The sequence below is a fragment of the Lingula anatina genome, chromosome 2 (genome assembly GCF_051362555.1).
Source record: "Lingula anatina isolate TDL-2025a chromosome 2, LinAna3.0, whole genome shotgun sequence".
Lineage (NCBI taxonomy): Eukaryota > Metazoa > Brachiopoda > Lingulata > Lingulida > Lingulidae > Lingula > Lingula anatina.
The window spans coordinates 19,368,451-19,387,594 of NC_141768.1; the positions used below are offsets into that span (position 1 = coordinate 19,368,451).

General features: G+C 36.8%; 2 protein-coding genes across 3 annotated transcripts; one reads left to right on the plus strand and one right to left on the minus strand.

Annotated features, from left to right (window-relative positions):
• Positions 1-1,173: 1,173 nt before the first annotated feature.
• LOC106169620 (uncharacterized) lies at positions 1,174-13,936 on the minus strand. The gene is made up of 11 exons (XM_013549138.2): positions 13,796-13,936; positions 13,189-13,233; positions 12,630-12,724; positions 12,299-12,403; positions 11,787-11,911; positions 11,143-11,323; positions 10,775-10,881; positions 10,358-10,474; positions 9,639-9,769; positions 8,009-8,940; positions 1,174-4,216 (listed from the first exon to the last, which is right to left on the minus strand). Exons 2-11 carry the CDS (start codon positions 13,229-13,231, stop codon positions 2,315-2,317), a joined length of 3,738 nt encoding a protein of 1,245 aa, XP_013404592.2. The 5' UTR covers positions 13,232-13,233; positions 13,796-13,936; the 3' UTR covers positions 1,174-2,314.
• LOC106169621 (copper chaperone for superoxide dismutase) lies at positions 13,715-18,913 on the plus strand. 2 transcript variants are annotated; one of them, XM_013549141.3, is made up of 7 exons: positions 13,715-13,750; positions 15,174-15,246; positions 16,059-16,193; positions 16,878-17,061; positions 17,305-17,347; positions 17,605-17,744; positions 18,134-18,913. In XM_013549141.3, exons 2-7 carry the CDS (start codon positions 15,192-15,194, stop codon positions 18,288-18,290), a joined length of 714 nt encoding a protein of 237 aa, XP_013404595.2. In that variant the 5' UTR covers positions 13,715-13,750; positions 15,174-15,191; the 3' UTR covers positions 18,291-18,913. The 2 variants fall into 2 exon arrangements, with proteins under 2 accessions (XP_013404595.2, XP_013404594.2); XM_013549140.2 differs by lacking the exon at positions 13,715-13,750 and adding an exon at positions 13,824-13,994.
• Positions 18,914-19,144: the final 231 nt, after the last annotated feature.

Genomic DNA, 19,144 nt, shown 5'->3' on the forward strand with positions numbered 1-19,144 from the left:
TTTCCAGCGATTTTCAGGCGCTCCACTAAAATGTAAATGTCACTGGCCGCGAGAGCAGGTAATTTATGTTCCTAATTTTGACACGACTTCAATCCCAGCTGGTGACTTATCTTTAGATATAGTGCCCAGGTTGGACAATGAAAGGGAACATTAAAACATTTCTAACACCTAATCTTATTCCAAGTGATAATTTGAAGGTCCTGAAGGTCCAACATGTTTCATTTCCTGCACTTGTAGTATACTGTGATCACTAGCTTTAATATTCCTATTAAACTCAAATTATGATATTAGGTATATTTTACTATATACATATCACGGCTGCCGACGGGCTATGTGGATAATCTGTAGAGAATAATGGCAGTTTGAAAAGGAGAGGTGCACCAGAGTATTCACAATAAAGTCATCATACCGCCCAGCTAATTGAAAACGTAAACACTAGCCAGCATTGCACAGAACGCCGAGGAGCCGAAGTTGTCTCCTTGGCTTTTATCCTTGCCTCGTCGGGCGTATGAAAGGAAGAAGCATGGAGACATTATCAGAGCTCGGAATCAACGAGGGAAGAATAGGATAGCTTTTAAGCGATGTCGTAGCATAATTTGGTAATGACGCTTATCGTCAGGTGGGTGGATCGGTTTTCGGCTGCTAGTTAACGCGGACATCAAAGGTGACAGTTCCCCACGTCGATGTGCAGGCGCCACACAGTAATAACCAAACGCGGGCGCTTCTTACTGTCACCCTTCTAGGGGACACGGTGCGTAGAGGACCGTCTGGCTACTTAAAAATTTCAACAAAAGTTAACATCAAGATTATCCGAGGTTACATATGCAAACTTTTAGCGATCGTCTAGTCTTTAGCGAGTCTTATTCTTTTTAAGAACCCTCTTCCTTATCATACTATTATAGCCGACCGCACGGTTATTGAGTTTCCATATTATCAATCTGGTGGCCTGGTCTCCATTACCATGAAATATCAGATAATTTTCATCTAGTGATTTAACATATGGTCGTGCCATGAATAAGTTTAAAAGATACCATTATGCTGTGACAAACGCAGCGCCTCTGAAACCACATGTGGAAGACCTAACCGCAGAAAGAGCTTGACGGATACTCTAATGAAAAAACGAAAAAAAAAGAAAAAAAATGAAAATCAGACGCAGACAGCAATAAGAGAAGGTTCCTGCTTGGCATAAAGATTTTATTAAAAAAAGGAAGAGGGAAAATGAGATAAAAAGTACATAAAATGAAATCAATCAAAAAGAATTAAGGGGATGCCTAGGAAAAAAAATCATTTCAGTGAAAAATAAACATCTATTTATATTACTTGAATGGATATGTTAACGAAATTTTGTGATTGAAACAATTCACCAACGTGCTTCACACGAAATTAAACAAGACATTAAGAAAGAAGAGCAAGCATGTGATCAAAAATAAATGATAGAAAGTTCTTTGAAATCACACCCTAATAATAAATTGATCCACCAATCTGGGTCTAACGCTTTAAATAATCTGTTTCGTTAACTAAAAAAACAAAAAAAGAAAAAAAAAACATCATATCTGACGTCACAAAACTGATACTCATAGCAACTTATACTAATCACAATTTATGAGCATCCTAAAAATAACCAATAGTTTCCCATCAATAAACGAACGATATTAGCATCTAATTACAATCTACTGGAATCTAATAATAAACGAAAAATTAAAATGGATCACAAAATATTCAAAATTCAATATAAATGTTCAAACGGTACTATATACAGCTGGTGCATACGGCAGTTTAGCATCAAGCGGCCCTGCGTTCAGTTTTTCTCGTTTTTACTGGGCCAAGATGGTGCAAGCCAGGATACCGTTGAACCTGCTGTGCAGACGCATTTAAATTATATCAAACTTAAGTACATCCATCCACACGGTCCTCGTTGATAACTCGTATTACCATATGCTTGTATAATAAAGATATGTATTTCTTATAGCTGTAAATAAGTTATTACTGTATATTAGTTTTTTATTTATATAAATAGTATATTTAATTTACGGATAATGTACTTTTGCTGGAGATGCTTTTTGGCAATCGATTGGTTGATCTTGGTAACCTTAGCCCTTTACCAGTATCATAGCCATAAAATTTGCCAAAGGGGCAAATCTAAAAAGAATGACACACATTCACAACCAACTGAAGCTGCTCAACCCTGTCATCTCCACCCTTGGTAAAGGCCACGACATTTGTTTTTGTATATTGCACTGTACAACAAGGAGAGTCCGGATAACTGTGCTGTCGGCGATGCAGGAAAGGAAGTTTGTCTCAGTGGTGCTGGGTATTAAAGCTGTCTGTGTTGCTGGTACGTATGACGGCCAGGCAATGGTGCTGGATCAAAGTGCTGTGTTTGTGGTGCTGCGTTTGATGGTCCTGCAAGCGGTGCTGTGTTTGGGCGACGTGCACCGTTTGAAGTCTCTGAGAGTGGGAGTGAACATAAAGGTTGTTTCAGAGGTATCAGGTTTACCAAGCGTGTCAGAGACGCTGGGTATGATGATTGAGAATATGGTGCTGTATATGAAGGCCTCACCCGCGGTGTTGTGTACATAGGCCCCACCTGTGGTCCTGTGTACGTAGGCCCCACCTGTGGTGCTGTGTATGTAGGTCCCACATGTGGTGCTGTGTAAGGAGGCCCTAGTTGTGGTGCTGTGTAAGAAGACCCCAAAAGTGGTGCCGTGTCTGAAGGCTGAGGAAGGGGTGCTGTGTAGGAAGGTGGTGCTTTGTATGGAGGCTTTGAAAGTGGTGCCGTGTCTGAAAGCTGAGGAAGGGGTGCTGTGTATGAAGGTGGTGCTTTGTATGAAGCCTGTGGAAGTGGTGCCGTGTCTGAAGGCTGAGGAAGGGGTGCTGTGTATGAAGGTGGTGCTTTGTGTGAAGGCTGTGCAAGTGGTGCCGTGTCTGAAGGCTGAGGAAGGGGTGCTGTGTATGAAGGTGGTGCTTTGTATGAAGCCTGTGGAAGTGGTGCCGTGTATGAAGGTGGTGCTTTGTATGAAGCCTGTGGAAGTGGTGCCATGTCTGAAGGCTGAGGAAGGGGTGCTGTGTATGAAGGTGGTGCTTTGTATGAAGGCTGAGGAAGGGGTGCTGTGTATGAAGGTGGTGCTTTGTATGAAGCCTGTGGAAGTGGTGCTGTGTATGTAGGACCAAATTGTGGTGCTGTGTACCTAGGTCCAACCTGTGGTGGTGTGTCAAAAGGCTGTGGAAGTGTTGGAATGTTTGAAGGCCCTGCCAGTGGTCCTGTACATGAAAGCTTTGCGACAGGTATTTCACTTGAAGAATGTGTCAGAGATGCTGTGTGGGAAGGCTGTGTGAAAACATTTTCACAGCATCCACTTGCAGGGGTTGACCCGATTGGCTGATCTTCATGTCCTTCAGTTTCAGGTTTAATTTCAGATGCAAACAGTTCAGCAGGAAAGTTGACTCCTTTTACCTTTGATGTTGAAGGAGAAGCATCTATTTTTGAATCTCCTAAGGCCAGAGCTGTGAATTCACAGTAACCACTATCCCAGTCCTCAAGTGCCTCAACATGCTGGCAATTGTCATCACCTTTAATGTGATACTTCTCTTCACAACTGGCCGGGCTGCTGGGCAGTGAACTGACTGGGTCACATGATGGTGAGTTTTCAGGGCATGCAGAACATACCTTGTATGTCTCACTACTGCTAACCTGGTCTTTTTTCTCAATATAGCCCTTCGTCTTTCGGTGGTCAGGAACTTTACACTTCTCCCTAGTATTGTTCATTTTCTCTATAAACTGCTCACAATATGCGAGGAAAATTTCCATGTAGACTGCCTTGGCATTCCTGGGCTGATCAATTTTGTTAGAACATCCTTCACTTTCTGCCAATTCAATTTCTTTTTCCTTCTCACCCTGAGCTACAGTCTTAACATATATAACATCATTTTCTGAAAGGTCAACCAATTCAAACTCCTCATCAACAACATTTGCCTTCTTGACACATCCCTCGTCATATAAAATGTCAACTTCTTCATATTCCTCCTCAAAACTCTCCTCAGCTGTATAAATTAGATGATGTTGCCCAACTGATCCTTGACTGGGAGAGCAAGCTGTTATGTTCAGATTCTTAGAATGAAAAGAGGGGATATGCAGTTTATCCAAATCAAGATACTCTGATTCTGAAGCATGGGAGGAAGTTTCATCATCAAGTTCAATAGGACTTTCAGTTGGTTCCTGGAAAGAAAAAGAAAAAAAAATTTTCCTTGACTGAGAATAGTATGTCTTTGAATTTCTTATACATAAATAAGAATTGGTATTTTAGTCAAACTTGTTATCACGCTATTTTCTTTAGTTTTTTTTCAAATTGCTTTGAAGCAATCGATGAAACAAACAATCAAAAAAAAAAAGTACAATATGAGAAATGCTTCACTGCATTAGAAAATGTTTAAAATATGGGTCTGGTAGCCCAAGTCAATTAAAGATCAATGGTATTTACAAATTTCTGTTATACTTCTATAACAAACTCTTCAATCTTTCTCCAAACATTGTTTACTGCCTATTATGATAATAGCTAGGCAAGTGCAGTATGTGTGCATCTGTATTCACCTACACCTGTCCATGTTTCAGGAGATGGAAAGGAATACATTTCTTGGTACTGTTATGATGGGGAAGCAACGATGCTGATTTGTTTCAAATTAACATTGACAACTCGCTGTCCAAAACAATAGTCAAGTTTTTCAAAGGATCTGGCCTTATGGACACTGAGCTGACACCTGCTAGGGTTACTTGTAAGCCAAAAGTGAAGGTCAAAATCTGGTATGATCAGAATATTCTTTTATGTTTTTTATTGTATTATACAATCACCTGAATTGTAGTGCAACTTTGAAAATGGGCAAGTTTAGATTATTATTCCTAAAAAAAATCAATATTTTGGATACTTTTGATCTTGCTTTATAAATGATTGCGTATTGTAACCCTTTCATCAAAGCTGAAAGATGGACTTTATTCACTTATCTGTATATCAAACTTGAGTGGCATAGCATTGCTACAGGTGCTTACAGTGTGGTTATGCTTTTTTTTGCGTTGCCTAAATACCTTAAACTCAGGGTGGATGTCATACACAGGATTTAGTTACAACTACTGTTATTCAGTGCAGAGCTATTCTATTTTAACCAAGATGGGTTTTCAGCTTTAACCAGATGGATTTTGTGATATATTTTAGTCTCTATAAAAAAAGAAGCCTAATTACTTAATTTGAGAATTTATGATGAATCTAGTGATTTGAACTCAGTTCCCAATAATGAAATACTTGATTTATTTATTTATTTTATTTATTTATTTTTTTTTTTTGGGGGGGGGGGCATTTAAGGTAATCAAATGCAAATATAAATATTTTTTATAGCCAAAACATTCTTGAATTAATCCAGACATAAGGCTGTGACCTCCATTTTCCAGGGTTTTTTTCCCCACTGATTAAGTTATTAACTAATATTCAACATAAAAAAAATTTGGCCCAACTGCAATAAACCAATAACTTACCAGTCATGTAATGTAATCCTCAATACAGTCCAGTTCTCATTTTTTGATAACGCATTTCCTAATAAAAACTTTTTGGCTTTATATGTAGAAATTGAAATTAATAAATTAAAAAAGGTCAACTTAAAAGTAAATACTTAGACCTAAAATTTGGCTTACATTGACCCTATATATAAAAAGCGGCATGATAACAATCCACACGAATAAAACTATTTGCTTAAAACCCCTTTTGTTAAAAATGGGCCCAATATTCTCTTTTACGTACACTACTACTACTGCTACTGCTACTGCTACTACTACTACTACTACTACTACTGCCAGTGTTACATCATGTGTAGTAGTGTAAGTAAAAGAACGATTTACAATGTGGAAAAATTAGGCAATGGTGGTCATTCATTCTTTATTTGACAATAAAGGTTATGTACAAAAAAAAATATCAAATATGTGATGAATGGAAAACGACCTTAACAGTAAATTATCATTACATATGGCACTTTCATGTTAATAAACAAGACTTGCCCATTAGTGGGAGATCTATTTATTACTTATATTGCGAGATTCTGCAGTAGAGTACAATTCAGAATTTTTGTCAGTAACTTGAATGTTTTTATTCCTCACAAGAAATGAAAGCCATGTCAAAAATTGTACGCAACTGACCAAAATGATAAGTTCTGCCAAAAATTGAACACATTTGACCAAAGAAAAAAGTCCCCCCACCCACCCACCATGAAAAGCAAATATTTCATACACATCATCACTGTTAATGTTATCAAAACAATTACTTAATTACTATTATAATTCGCATATTACAATTATCTACCAATTCACTAAAAATTATTATATAAAGAATTAGAATTATAATAAACAATTCACTTAAAGTACAGATTCTGGTCTTCAATAAAGCTTATATGAAAAAAAAAACATGAAAGGGACAAAATATCCATGTTACTGCAATTACATACACCCATGCTTTCACATCACATTTACATATATTAATAATTACTGCTGTACAAACCGTACACATGAAAGCAAGTGGCTGAAAGAAGCAAAAATTCTGAATATATATATATAAATAATACATATATATATATATATACACCAGACATTTACATATTCAAAGTACCAGACTGCCAATGACCACAGTCACAGATTGTTTTCTTGATCTTTGAGATCATCATAACTAAGTGAACGTCTTATTCTAGTGCTCCTAGTTTGGCAGGTTTGCTGCATAGCCTGTGTGGAGTTTCTAGTGCTTACTTTCCCCTCACTATGCACTATGTGCCTGTGTGCTGTATGTTTGGGAGTCATGTCAATGTCCAACTGCTTATTTAGCTTCATCAGTGAGGCTGCTTTACTAGCAGATTCTCCCTCGACCTTGCATTGCATTTCTTTAACTTGGTCCCCATCACTCCTGCCAGTGCCCAATTGCAGCTCATTACAAAGAGTATGTTTTGGTTCGCTTATTGTCGGCTTCTTCTCTGATGATAGACTGAAAAGAGTATTTTCAGTATCTCTCATTTTGTAAACTTCTTTGTCTGGTTTCTTTGCACATGCTTTTTGTGGTTTACTCTGAGCTTTTGTTTCAGTCTTGCTACCGTTTTGACCATACTTATTTGTAAAGTTCCAAACTTGTAGAAACCCCTGTTTCAGATTCATATCAATAGTAAGGTTTTTAAGCTCCTGTGTTTTAAAAAGAGGAACATCGCTAAATTCTACTTCTTCTTTTGTCCTTGTTTTCATCATGTTTCGGAGCCCTGTATAACCATGATCCTGGTCTGGTTCTGCTGGAGGGCTTTTTTGCTCCAGCGCAGATTTTGGGCCAACTTCTTTGTCATTGATATTTTGTTCCTGGAGTGTCTTCGTAGGCACTATCTGAATCACATTTCCTTCTCCTGACATGTATTCGAGGGACACAGTAGCCTTCTTTGCAGATTTGATCAGTTTCTGGCGATGAGCTTTCTCCTTCATCAAAGACTTCTCAGCAGACTTATAGGTACTTGGGTTACTATACTTACTGGTCATATCTATGTTAAGATATTTCAGCTCCCTCTCCAGTTGGGAACTACCTTTCTTCAAATATGTTTCAGAACTTGTCTTCAACTCATTTTTCCTGGGAGTCTTTTCCACGATACAATTAGCAGCACCATCTTGACTTTCAAGTTTCAAATCCTCTGCTGTCTCAGCATCAAGTTCCGTAGCAAGGTCTATGGCAGGCGAGATGTCTGGGCAAGGTAGACTATTACTGTTACTGCTACCGGACTCTATACCACTATCTGAACTGCTTCTGGTGAGACTGGAATATGGCCGACTGCAATCAGGCACCGAGTAACCCCCGCTAATTCCACATACCGGGTGCCTGTATTTGGGGGTCATGTCGATGACCAAACCCTTCAACTCTTTTACCACTCTGGCGTTCAACTCAACAGGTTCTGAAGTACACAAAGATGGCATGGAAGATGAAGATGAAGAGCTAGCACGACTAACACTCACCTCTGTGAAAGATGGCACAGAGAGTCCTTTTGGAAACTCGGTACTAGTAGGATCCCCTCCACCCGAGGTGCCTTTTTCTTCCTTTTTCATATCTTCCAAGGTCAGTCTTTTTATGCTTGATCTGCCTGTAATCTTTGGAGGAAGGTCTTCCACATCTATGTTCAAGTCTCTACTCTTGTCTTCAGCACACTGTGTTTTACTGCTAGTGCATGTACTTTTGCTGGCATTGACTACGGAATCAGTCTTCTCTGCAGGACTTTTGGTCATTGCAGACTCACTATCATTCTTAGCAGGGCTGTGACCTTTCTTCTTTTGAGACTTAAACGAGTCACTTGTTGCCCCTATTGCCATGCTGGAATAGTCAAATTTTGGTGTCATAGAAATGGCCAATTTTCTCAGCTCATTGCCTAATGTCTTTGGGGCTTCCTGTGCAATTATTGCAGGTCTTACTGAACTCAAATTGTGCTTTGGAGTCATATCAATTTCTAGTCCTTTGAGCAGACGTGCAGTCTTTCCAGTTACCACCAAGGGGATTTGTGTCAAAGAGCATGACCTTCTTTGCCGTCTCAAAATAGCCGAATCTCCACTTTTGCCTGCAGAAGTATCCTTGTTCAAATCTTCATCTAGATCTTTCTTTAATGTGGACCGTCTCTTTTTGTATTTGCGTTTACCTTGTTTACTGGTGGACTTGGACAAATCTGAAGAATTTGTTGCAGAGTTTGAAACATTGGTGAAAGAAAGATGCTTTCTTTTTTTCTGATTTGGACTTTGATGATCTTCCTCTGAGCTGTCTGATGAATATTTTCTTTTTTTATCAGCACTACTTTCTCCCTGGCCGGCAGCTTCAAGTTTTTCCTTGTTAAACTTCTCCATCAACCAGTTTGTATCATTCTTCTTGTGAAGAGGAGAAAACTTTGGACTTCTGGCTTGGCCTAAGATGACAAAGAAAGATGTGAAGAGTATTACTGAACAACATATTAAAAGCAGCTACATACACTTAAAAAAATATTACTGTCCACATCTCTGATAAAGAAAAATCTATAGCATATAAAGGCATACAATGTAAGTTACACCCTTTCTATATTCAAATCCACATTATATTTCATGTAGTGGAGAAAAAAGAAAAACCCCTTCTTCACGAAGGGACATTCTATGCAAAAATGTAAAGGAATAGTCACTTTTAACAGACATGGTTAAACCTGCAGGCAACCTGCCCAATATCAAGCAATGGTGAAATAGGTTCAGCACTTATGATAAAATCTGTGCATTGGTCATCCCAAATGGACCAGCAATTATTTCTCACATATCACTCTGACATTTTTGGAAATCAGTATGCTTCTTGAAAATCTTAGTATAATAGTTGCTCAGAAAAATTTTTGGTGAAGGAAAACAGTCGAATAGAAGTGTCACCCCCTGAATCAGAGTAATCAAAGTTATAATGCCTGGTCTACTTATAATGTGACTAATGAGTATAAAACCGCTGTACCATGGAATTGTGAAATTTGATGTTAATAAAATGATACCAGGAGCATATCATTCCACAATCATTTATCTCCCCCAAAGGATTGGTTCAGTAGGGGTGACACTTCTACTGTCCAGTGTGTGTATATATAAATTGTGTATTACCCACCTTTCTTTGACCTCCTCGCTATATCAAAGCAATCATCACATGTCCATGACGGGGCCGATCCCTTAAGACTGGAGCACTGCATGTGAGTGCCTTGACATCCACAGTACACACAGAGGATAATCTCCCATTTACTGCAATACAATATACAGCTTTTTTAGAAAGGCCTTTTTAACAAAAAAAAAAAAGGAAGTGGGTCAGTATAAGGTCAGAATCCTTCAGTAATTATTGACCCACTGTAAAAATTAACTGCTTAACTATGTCAATAGTTTAGATCTACTCTCATCATCAGCTTTTCAATTGAACAACACTCCTATAATTTTGTAAATTTATTTTTAACTAGGCATCAAAGACAGAATATATACCAAGTCCATGATACAAGGATGACAAATATATTAATTGGGCAGGGATAACCTGATTAGTCCAGTGCATAAAAATGTTTGAACACCAAAATTCAAATAATTCATATAAAATGTATCTTATTGTTTTCATGTGCTATATTTCCTACACAATTTACTTCTCATAATCATTATAGCTAGAAAATCTTTCAGTCTTCTATTTTCATTATTCTCTTACAATATAACCCAAGTTGAGTAAATACCCAAGTACCAAATACTCAAGATCCCCATCTATATACTTTCCCTTTTGGAACACTGGCACCTGTCCATGTCAAACCCCCCACCCCCCCCACCCCACCCCCAATCCTCCCCCAGAGCTCATACCTGCCGTCCTTGTTGTATTCTCTCCCCTTGGGGCACTGGCACTTGATCTTGTCACACCTGCAGTGTCTCTCTAGTAATTCCTGGTATGCATCAGGTTCCAGCTCCCACTCTGCATCTCTACACATAATGCATACGGTTCATCAGGTTAAGTTTCCACACAATCAGTCATTTATGCTAAAATTTGCAGCAAGGTGAAGCCTTAATGCTCTATTCTACCCATTATACGTGCAGTAAGAAGAGGTAGAGGCTAAAATCTGCATGTTTATAAAAAGAGCCAAACATATTGGACACAGTCCATATTAAACTACAATGATTTTTTTACTATCCCACTACACAAGATCATTTCAAATAACAAAACAAAAAACAAAATTTAATAAATAAATTAATTAATATTAAAAAAAAAAAAAAAAGACTCACTGGTCAGGAATGTATATGCCAAACTCCAGCATTTCATGTTGGAAGTAATCCTTATTGTTGCACAAAGGACACTTGAAGAAATATACTCCAGAGCATGTAGCTTGTCTCTGAAATAAAATGGACATGGAATATTATGGCAGTGAACTGAGAAAATTGTTTCCTTTTTTCTTCAAGCCTTCAGGAACTAATTTTCTACAAAAAGAAGTTTGCCACATATGGCCTGTCGATACATTTTTTTAAACTGACAATATATTTAGGTTTCCCTTTGGCAACTGTTAATAATATTTTCCTCATGCAAAATACATTTTCTATTGCATTTGGTATAAAATTCTAGAGTAAGTAAGTGAGCCTACTTATGGACACCTTACCTGGATACAAGAGCGATGAAACCAAGCATTCTTACAGCAGGGTGCCCTGAGTGTTTCGTTGGAAGCTCTGGCCTCCACGGCACACATACATATTGCACACACAGCCTTGGCTGTGCCGTGGAAGGCTAACCTGTCACTGGTAGGGACAGTCTGCCTGGGCCTGTGCTCTTCACAATAGGAACTGGAATAAAACAATTTTCAAATCCTTAATCTCTTCTTTAAATCTTACAAACTATTTTTTCCCCTCTTACTGAGATTCTATTGAGATCAAGAAGTTCTAAAGAAGGAACAACGTATCTCTCTCTTACCAATGATTATGTTATGATGTCAAGGATCGATTTCTAAAATGATTCTAAAAAACACGCCACAGTGAGCAGAGACGAGACTGCCATTTAGTTAAAAAGAAAATATGATGTGGTGTCCAGTTACTGAGTGGACACCAAAATTCTTTAAAAATCATTCAGCAAAACCAAAAAGACATTTTGATCTTTGGGCCTCTCTTCTTATTTGTACTAACAGCATCAGGCAAAGTTAGCAGGCAGCTACTTTTCTTGACATTTCCAACACACTGGCAGAGCCAGGATTTTGTCTCCATTTGCTTAATATATAATATATGGATCAGCCACAACAACCTTGTACCATACCTGTAAGTCCCGAAAAACTGGTTGAGGACACCGTTATCCCTGCCACAACCAAAGTGAAACACTTGTCGGCAGCAGCGTACCACACATCCAATGGTAGCACCTTTCTCTTTACAAAAACAGCATTTCTGAAACCAAGGAAAACTGGTTACATGGTATACTTATAAAAATGTCATTATATATATCACATACATGTTAGTTACACACTTGGAGTTGAAAACCCATCTTGCTTAAGATCAACAAAGATAAATAGATTCTGTTAATGCATACATGCCTAGGCCCCAAATAGAAAACAAGTTTATATGAATAAATAGACAAAAAATGTACCATTATGTATCTATGCTTCTTATTATAAAGAAAAGGAAAAATTAAATGCCATCAAACTGCAGGCACTTTCATGGACTACAACAAGCTTCTTCATTCTTGACTATATTCCTGGAACATCTAAATGATTATAACTCAAATGTAACTTGTAATCTCATGTTAAATAAGTAGTCCCAAAACAAATCTTTTACCAGTTTTTTGCCTCTTTGGACCTCCTTTATGATGTCTCTAGGCAGAAACCCAAGGATGCCATCCAGTTCATCCTTTCCACTCTGACACAAACCACTGGCAAACAACTGGAAGGATAAAGTTTAGGTTAACAAAATACAGATACCATTGGTATTAGGCTAAACACTTTGACTGGAAAATTACTTTTCATCTTACTCTTGCATCAAGTTGCATGACAAATAGTATAAAAGAGAAATGGTAAGTTTGTGGTGATTGTTTCAGGCAATAACTAACTAAATAAATAAACTTCAAAAAATCAAATTTAAAAAAACAGAAAAAAAATTAACACCTTACCATACAAAAATAATGAACAGTTAGGTTTTTCCGGGCCAACTTTTTGCCAAGAAGCTCCTCATTTTCACAGCTGGAATTGCAAAAGACACAAGCGCCTGAAAAAATAATAATATTCATCTAAACATATTAAAAAAATAACATTACCACTTAAAGCAGCAAAGACACAATTAGCAAAACCATTTCAAGAGATGTTGACTGGTGCAAAAAGAGGACTGCACTTTACAATGAAAAATTACAAACATCAAGTGTTTGAGGGTACAGTACTACCCGCACGAAAACGAAGTAGATACTCCAGCGCAGTAGACTACTGCAATCATACTGCAAACATGCTTCAAATCTGCTTCGATTGGGGAGCTAATTAGCATCTTTGAAACATGCTTCTATCATGCTGCTAATCTACTGCATTAATGCTCCTGCTCTGTACAACCCTATGTAATTTTTGAAGTAGAATTGCAGTAGGCTATACTGCATTTCTACTGCAAATATGCTCCACACCACTACTGCGTTAATGCTTCTATGCTACTTCGATACTACTGCATTTTCGTGCGGGTATACTTACCATTTGTCGATTTAGCACCTGATTTTTGTGTGGCTTTCGGCATCCCTATAAAAATGCAAGAAGAAAACTACAGAACTTTATGAAGGCATTACATGTATATAATTTGCTAACTTGTAATGAAGTACAGTGTAACTGTTCAAAAATTGATTCCAACTTTATCATTCAATGATTTGGATTAGAAGAGAGGAGGAGAGGTTAATATACGTAACAGGGTGTACCACTACCTAACATCTACAACTCCTTACTAAATAACAATAACTGCAAAAATGCCCAACACGTGAACAAAACGGAAAAACATATTAAATTTCATAAAAATAATTTCTCTAATTACTAAATTCATAAATTGTAAATCTAATGCCTCTCCCTCTCACTGTCCATTAAACATAGATCCGCGTGATCAAACAATCGCACTCTAATAACAATCGTGGGGATACGTTTTTTTTTTTTCAAAATTTAAAATTAGACACCTTATCGTGAAGCTGGGACAGTACCCGTCAGCAGGCTAGGTCAAGGGCAATTAAAGCATGGCATACTGAGATACTCATTTAAACAAGCGTGAGAGGTAAATTTCTCTTATGTGCAAACTGCTACTAATTCACAAACATACCTGATTAATGCAAGATGCGTTAGTGAACCGCACCTTAATTTCACAATGATATCACGAATTATCAACACGTCTAAATGGGCATTTTAATTGCCGAATTTCAACTCTGATTTTGAAAATGACGGTGGCGGGTACCGTCTGTCACGTGACACGCACAACATTAACTGATGACGTTTTGCTCAATATGTCTGACTCGGCGAAGGTAAACAACGATAATATTATTTTTATGTATTATTTCGAATGTTCGATTTTGTGTGAACACAACATGGATGACTGCGTTGGTTTCTCTTTTCTTTAAGTACCGTACATTTAGAAATTGAAATGTGTTCTTAGTACTTTCAGTGCACTCGCTCTCTGTGACTTTATCCGTCTATCTCCCTCCCTTTCTTCCGAGGAACGATACTTTCAGTTTCACTTGCATACTTACATGTTTATCCAGAATTTTGAGTGTGTTATCTAATGAAGGTTAAACCAGGTGCATCCAAACATATGTTGACTTTTTATGTTACAGAATGCTGCCTTTCTCAAAATAATAACACGAAATTAACATGTTTCTGAAAGTTGTACAGGTACAGTACTAGTACATGTACAAGCCCAAACGTTAGCCCATGTGATGATGACTTGCAAATGTTCTCATCTATAGTAATGTAATGATAGCAAAAGAAATTGCTGTCATGTGTGTACAATGATTAACAGATTTAAAGTCTGCAGACTAGACTAAAAATAAGTACATGTATTAGTGCTAGTATAGCCACAATTGTCCAATTTTGCTGATCACAGTGCAAAATACAGTAAATAAAATATCTGTCTCACGGGCGGATTGAGGCTGTCTTCTGGGTCTTCCAGAAGACAGTCAGATTTTTGAGTTTACATTGATGGGTGTCTAATTTGTCTGTGGGAAGATTGAGGATGGATCAACAAAGATAACTTGGAAGACTGTCAGAAAATATATCTGGATCTGCCAGCTGTGTCTGTCTAGATATATCATTGTAATATATCTGCCAGCTGTGTCTGTCTAGATATATTACAATGATACACATTTCATGGCCAAAAACAGGTGTTCCAGGTTTTGCAGGTGATGCCATAATCAAGAATTTACCAAGTGGTTGGACCTGCCAAACATTTTCTTGTAGCCCACTTTTCAAATTGTGATGTCAACTTGGCTTGAAATTCAGAACTATGATATGTTGTGTTTAAGCCATGATACATGCATTAAAGCAATCATTAGAAGAGCTTTTTGTCTATAACAGAATAAATTAAGAAAATATATAAATAAGTTCAAGATTTACTAATCAATATGAAATTTAATAAAGTATTTTCATTGTAAATTGAAAATTATGAATTTTTATTTATTACTGTAGTTTATTATTGGTGTTTCCAGATAGAGTTTGCTGTTCAAATGACATGTCAGAAATGCGTGGATGAAATAAAGAAAAACCTGAATAATGTAAAAGGTAGGAATTGGCAATTTTTTATCCTTTTCTTTAGTGATTGAATATACAGTACAAGTGAGTGATTACCTAATTCATGCGTTCTTGACAACAAATCGGGTGTTGGAGTAGCACACATAGATTTTAACTTGTAATAGTAATTGGAGATACAGTTTTCCTAGGGAAGAAAAATTGGTCAAGTTAATTATTGGGCAGACTGCAAGAGTTATATTTTAGAGTTTTCAAAATGGTTCTTTGCCTTTTTACTTTGACATTTGTCAACATATTAAAAATGCTCTGTCTGAGTTAAAATACCGGTAGTTACGATCATTGTTGAAAATTGACATGATTAGATCTGTCCAAAAGGATCCGATAGTTAAATGGACATTTAGCTGCAACATTAAGATAAGAGTCTTTGTTAAAATTGAGCCTTAAAAGTATCAATTTATTATTTTTTTTACAAATATTATCCAATTTTATTTTTAGCATTGATTTACCTGTATAGCAACATTACTGTTGATATATATTAGACAACTGACATTCTTCACATTTCCTTATACCTGAAACATTTATTAGACTAAGTATGATATTATAAGAAAGTAAGTGTTTGACAGTTGAAATATGTGCCTTATTGTGTGTAGAAGAAGAATATACATATTCTTCCACTGAATTTGATTCCAGATATGTCAAAACCTACATGAATTGTCTTTTAAAGTCCCAAAAGTTGGATTGTTTTTCTCTGTAGATTTTGATAATTTTGTCAGTGCACAAACCTTGCAGCACAGTAGATATTGAACATTCAGTATACTCAGTAGAAACTTTTATGACAATTCCAGGAATACAGTCACTTGAAATAAATCTTGAGAAGGAACAGGTAATAGTAGAAACCAGTCTTCCATCAGAAGAGGTCAAACAGCTTCTAGAACAGAGTGGGAAGAGGGCTGTTATAATGGGTTATGGCTCAGGAAGTGGTAAGTGTCCAAGTAATATAGTATTATTCTTCTGTTATACCCAGTACTTTGACAGGGGCGGATTTAGGCCGTCTTCTGGGTCTTCCGGAAGACGGTCAGAATTTCAAGTTTACATTGACTGGTATCTAATTTTTTTCTGTCGGAAGACGGTCAAAATGGTGGATGGATGAACAAAGATAATTTGGAAGACTGTCAGAAAATATCTCTGAATCCGCCCCTGTTTGACCCACAGCAAATACATAATCATTTTTAATCAGTTGATTGTCTTTATTGTTGTCTCTAGTCTCAGAGTTTTAACTCTGTTTAAACAAACAATAATGTGATAAGATTTTTCCACGAAGATTTATAAAGGATGTACACTGTATGCTCACACTTACATTGATATATACAAGTATTCAAATTTATGACAGTTATATTATTATATGTAAAAAATAAATGCATACATGTTTATTGTGTGTAATTGAATTTTAGGTAGATATTTATAAGTAATCAGGACCGTAGCCAGAGGGGTTTGGGGGGTTCAAACAAACTGCCCATTTCGCCAGGAAAAGGTCCACTTTGGCTGAAATTTGATCTAGGTACACGAAAGGTTACATGGTAAAAGGTCCATTTTTTCAGAAAAAGACCCTCCCCCCTTTTAAATTGTTGGCTTTTAAATTGTTGTTCTGTTCCATCTCTGTACAGTATCACAGCATCTTGGTGCAGCAGTGGCTATGATAGAAGGTCCAGTCAGTGTGAAAGGAGTGACCAGACTAGTGCAGATAGATGAAAACAAGTGTGTTATAGATGGTACATTAGATGGGCTGACTCCTGGAAAAAATCAGCTGTCAATACATGAGTTAGGAGATATTTCATTAGGATGTGAAAGGTATATTATAATTACTTTTACACACTCATTTTAGGAATTCAGAAATATTTTTGTGCCATGGTTTCTTTGAATCAGGACACAAATGCCAAGTTCTTCCTCATCAAGGGTTTTGATTGCTTTGAGATTATCTTTGTAGAAAGGATGTTTGAAGTCTTTTCATCTGTATTTACATCTTTTTATGACAATTTGGAGAAAAATGCTGTGGCATTATCACTAAAAGAAAAATATTTATTTATTTTACAGCTGTGGAAAGATATATAACCCCCCAAATTCATCTGATAAAAAGGTAAGTGAGATTTATATCCATTAAACTTTGTTATATCAAAGTGCACAAACACACACAAACACACAGTAAACTCTCTGTACAAAAAAAGATATTTTTAAGGTCCTTTTTTACTTCATTTCTCTTGATAGAAATAAAATGAATACAATGGACATTGATTTGCATTTTCCTTTTTAATGGAGAGTTCCATTGTTCACAATTTGGAGGACTTGCCATGATCAAAAATTTCATGTATAATGTATGACATTCCCCACTTATAGCCAATTGGAGATCTAGGCCAAGTGCTGGCAGATGAAACAGGCCGCGCTGTGTTTAGGATGGAGAGTGACAAGATAAAGGTCTGGGATGTCATAGGCAGGTCCATGATCATAGCTGGAGCAAAGGCCTCAGTATTAAGCAGGTAAGCAAGGAAAGGATGTGAGCTAGATATTCCATCTCTATCAGATATTTGATAATGTAAAAAAGTTATTCACCAATTGAATGTGTGAAAATCTGCTAACCTTAGAAAGTGAGAGATGATCAGATCGTGCCTCAGTTTAATTGCTTTATGTCAAGACAACTTTTCATTGCTTCTCCAAGATAAATGTATTTTGACTGTGCTCCTTTGAGACAATTTAACAAAAAAAAAAAAAATATATATATATATATAAATGATAATCAAAATTTCTCACCTACACTGTGTTGCAGTGTTAAGATCTCCATTTTTTCTTATTTGGATGACAATTATGTAGAGAAAATATATTGAGGTGTTTCATCTCATGAATATTTTCACCATTTTTCCACTTCTAGGATGGGCTGTGGCATAATAGCAAGATCAGCTGGCCTCTTTCAAAACTCAAAAAAGATTTGTGCCTGTGATGGAGTTGTTCTTTGGGATGAAAGAGATGTGCCTATTGCTGGAGCTGAAAGGTCGACCAAAGCTGCACATCGGATGGGAGAAAATTAACCTGTTGCAGCTTTTAAAGTTTTTCACCAGAAAGTCAATTACAGTGTATGAAGCACAGTGGGAATTTTTTAAGATCTTGCCTACTGCGAATAGAGGCACCACTGTTTCTCAGACATTAAAATTAAAATGATCGGAACAATGCTTGAGAACATTATAGAACAGGTGTTGAGTGTTCCAAAACAATGATTCAGCATTGGGTTCACAGTAGGTGCTAAAGTACTCAACTTCAATATAATATTACAGACATTGACTGTACACAAGTATGAGTTTTGTACTTTCACCTTGGAATAATGAAGACATACATATAGAATTGTTCTGCTTTGCTTTAAAAGTTTGTCTCTTTTGAGGCTTGGCTTTTTTATTTTTAAGGCTTTCTATTCATTGGGAAGCATTTATACTTTGTGATGGAAAAATTCCTTCATTTCTCACTTGCAAGATGGAAGGGGAAGCACTTTATCATGCAATGTTTGTGTTCTTTCAGAATGCTTCATGGGGAGCAAAAAAAATAAAAGTGGATGATTTGTAGTCTTTTTGGACTGAATTGAGAAGTACAAGTGCTTTTGGGCATGTAAAGCAAGATTGAGATCGACAGATATCTTGTAAATAAAGACATTGTCAAATACTTTGTGCATTGATTTGTTAATTCAAATCGTCATTGCCTTTAAATTGCAGAGACTTATAAGACAAAATATGGCAGTTATAATGGTGCTTGAGTGGTATATATATATAACGTTTCTTAATAACTGGTGGCCTTTCATATAGTCTGCTTACGAGATTCATTTTATTTCATCAAAAAGAGAACGAGGCAAAAGATGTTAAAATACCTGTATGTGCAGAAATTTTCAACTGCTCTT

Bases quoted from the DNA above. Each gene is read 5' to 3' on its own strand.
- LOC106169620 (XM_013549138.2), bottom strand. From the start codon at position 13,231: ATGCCGAAAGCCACACAAAAATCAGGTGCTAAATCGACAAATG. The intron at 12,404-12,629 runs GTAAGGTGTTAA...TTATCCTTCCAG, and splicing joins CTGTTCATTATTTTTGTATG to TTGTTTGCCAGTGGTTTGTG. The intron at 8,941-9,638 runs GTGGGTAATACA...TTGTCATCTTAG, and splicing joins AGCGAGGAGGTCAAAGAAAG to GCCAAGCCAGAAGTCCAAAG.
- LOC106169621 (XM_013549140.2), top strand. From the start codon at position 13,911: ATGACGGTGGCGGGTACCGTCTGTCACGTGACACGCACAACATTAACT. The intron at 16,194-16,877 runs GTAAGTGTCCAA...ATCTCTGTACAG, and splicing joins GGGTTATGGCTCAGGAAGTG to TATCACAGCATCTTGGTGCA. The intron at 17,745-18,133 runs GTAAGCAAGGAA...TTCCACTTCTAG, and splicing joins AAGGCCTCAGTATTAAGCAG to GATGGGCTGTGGCATAATAG.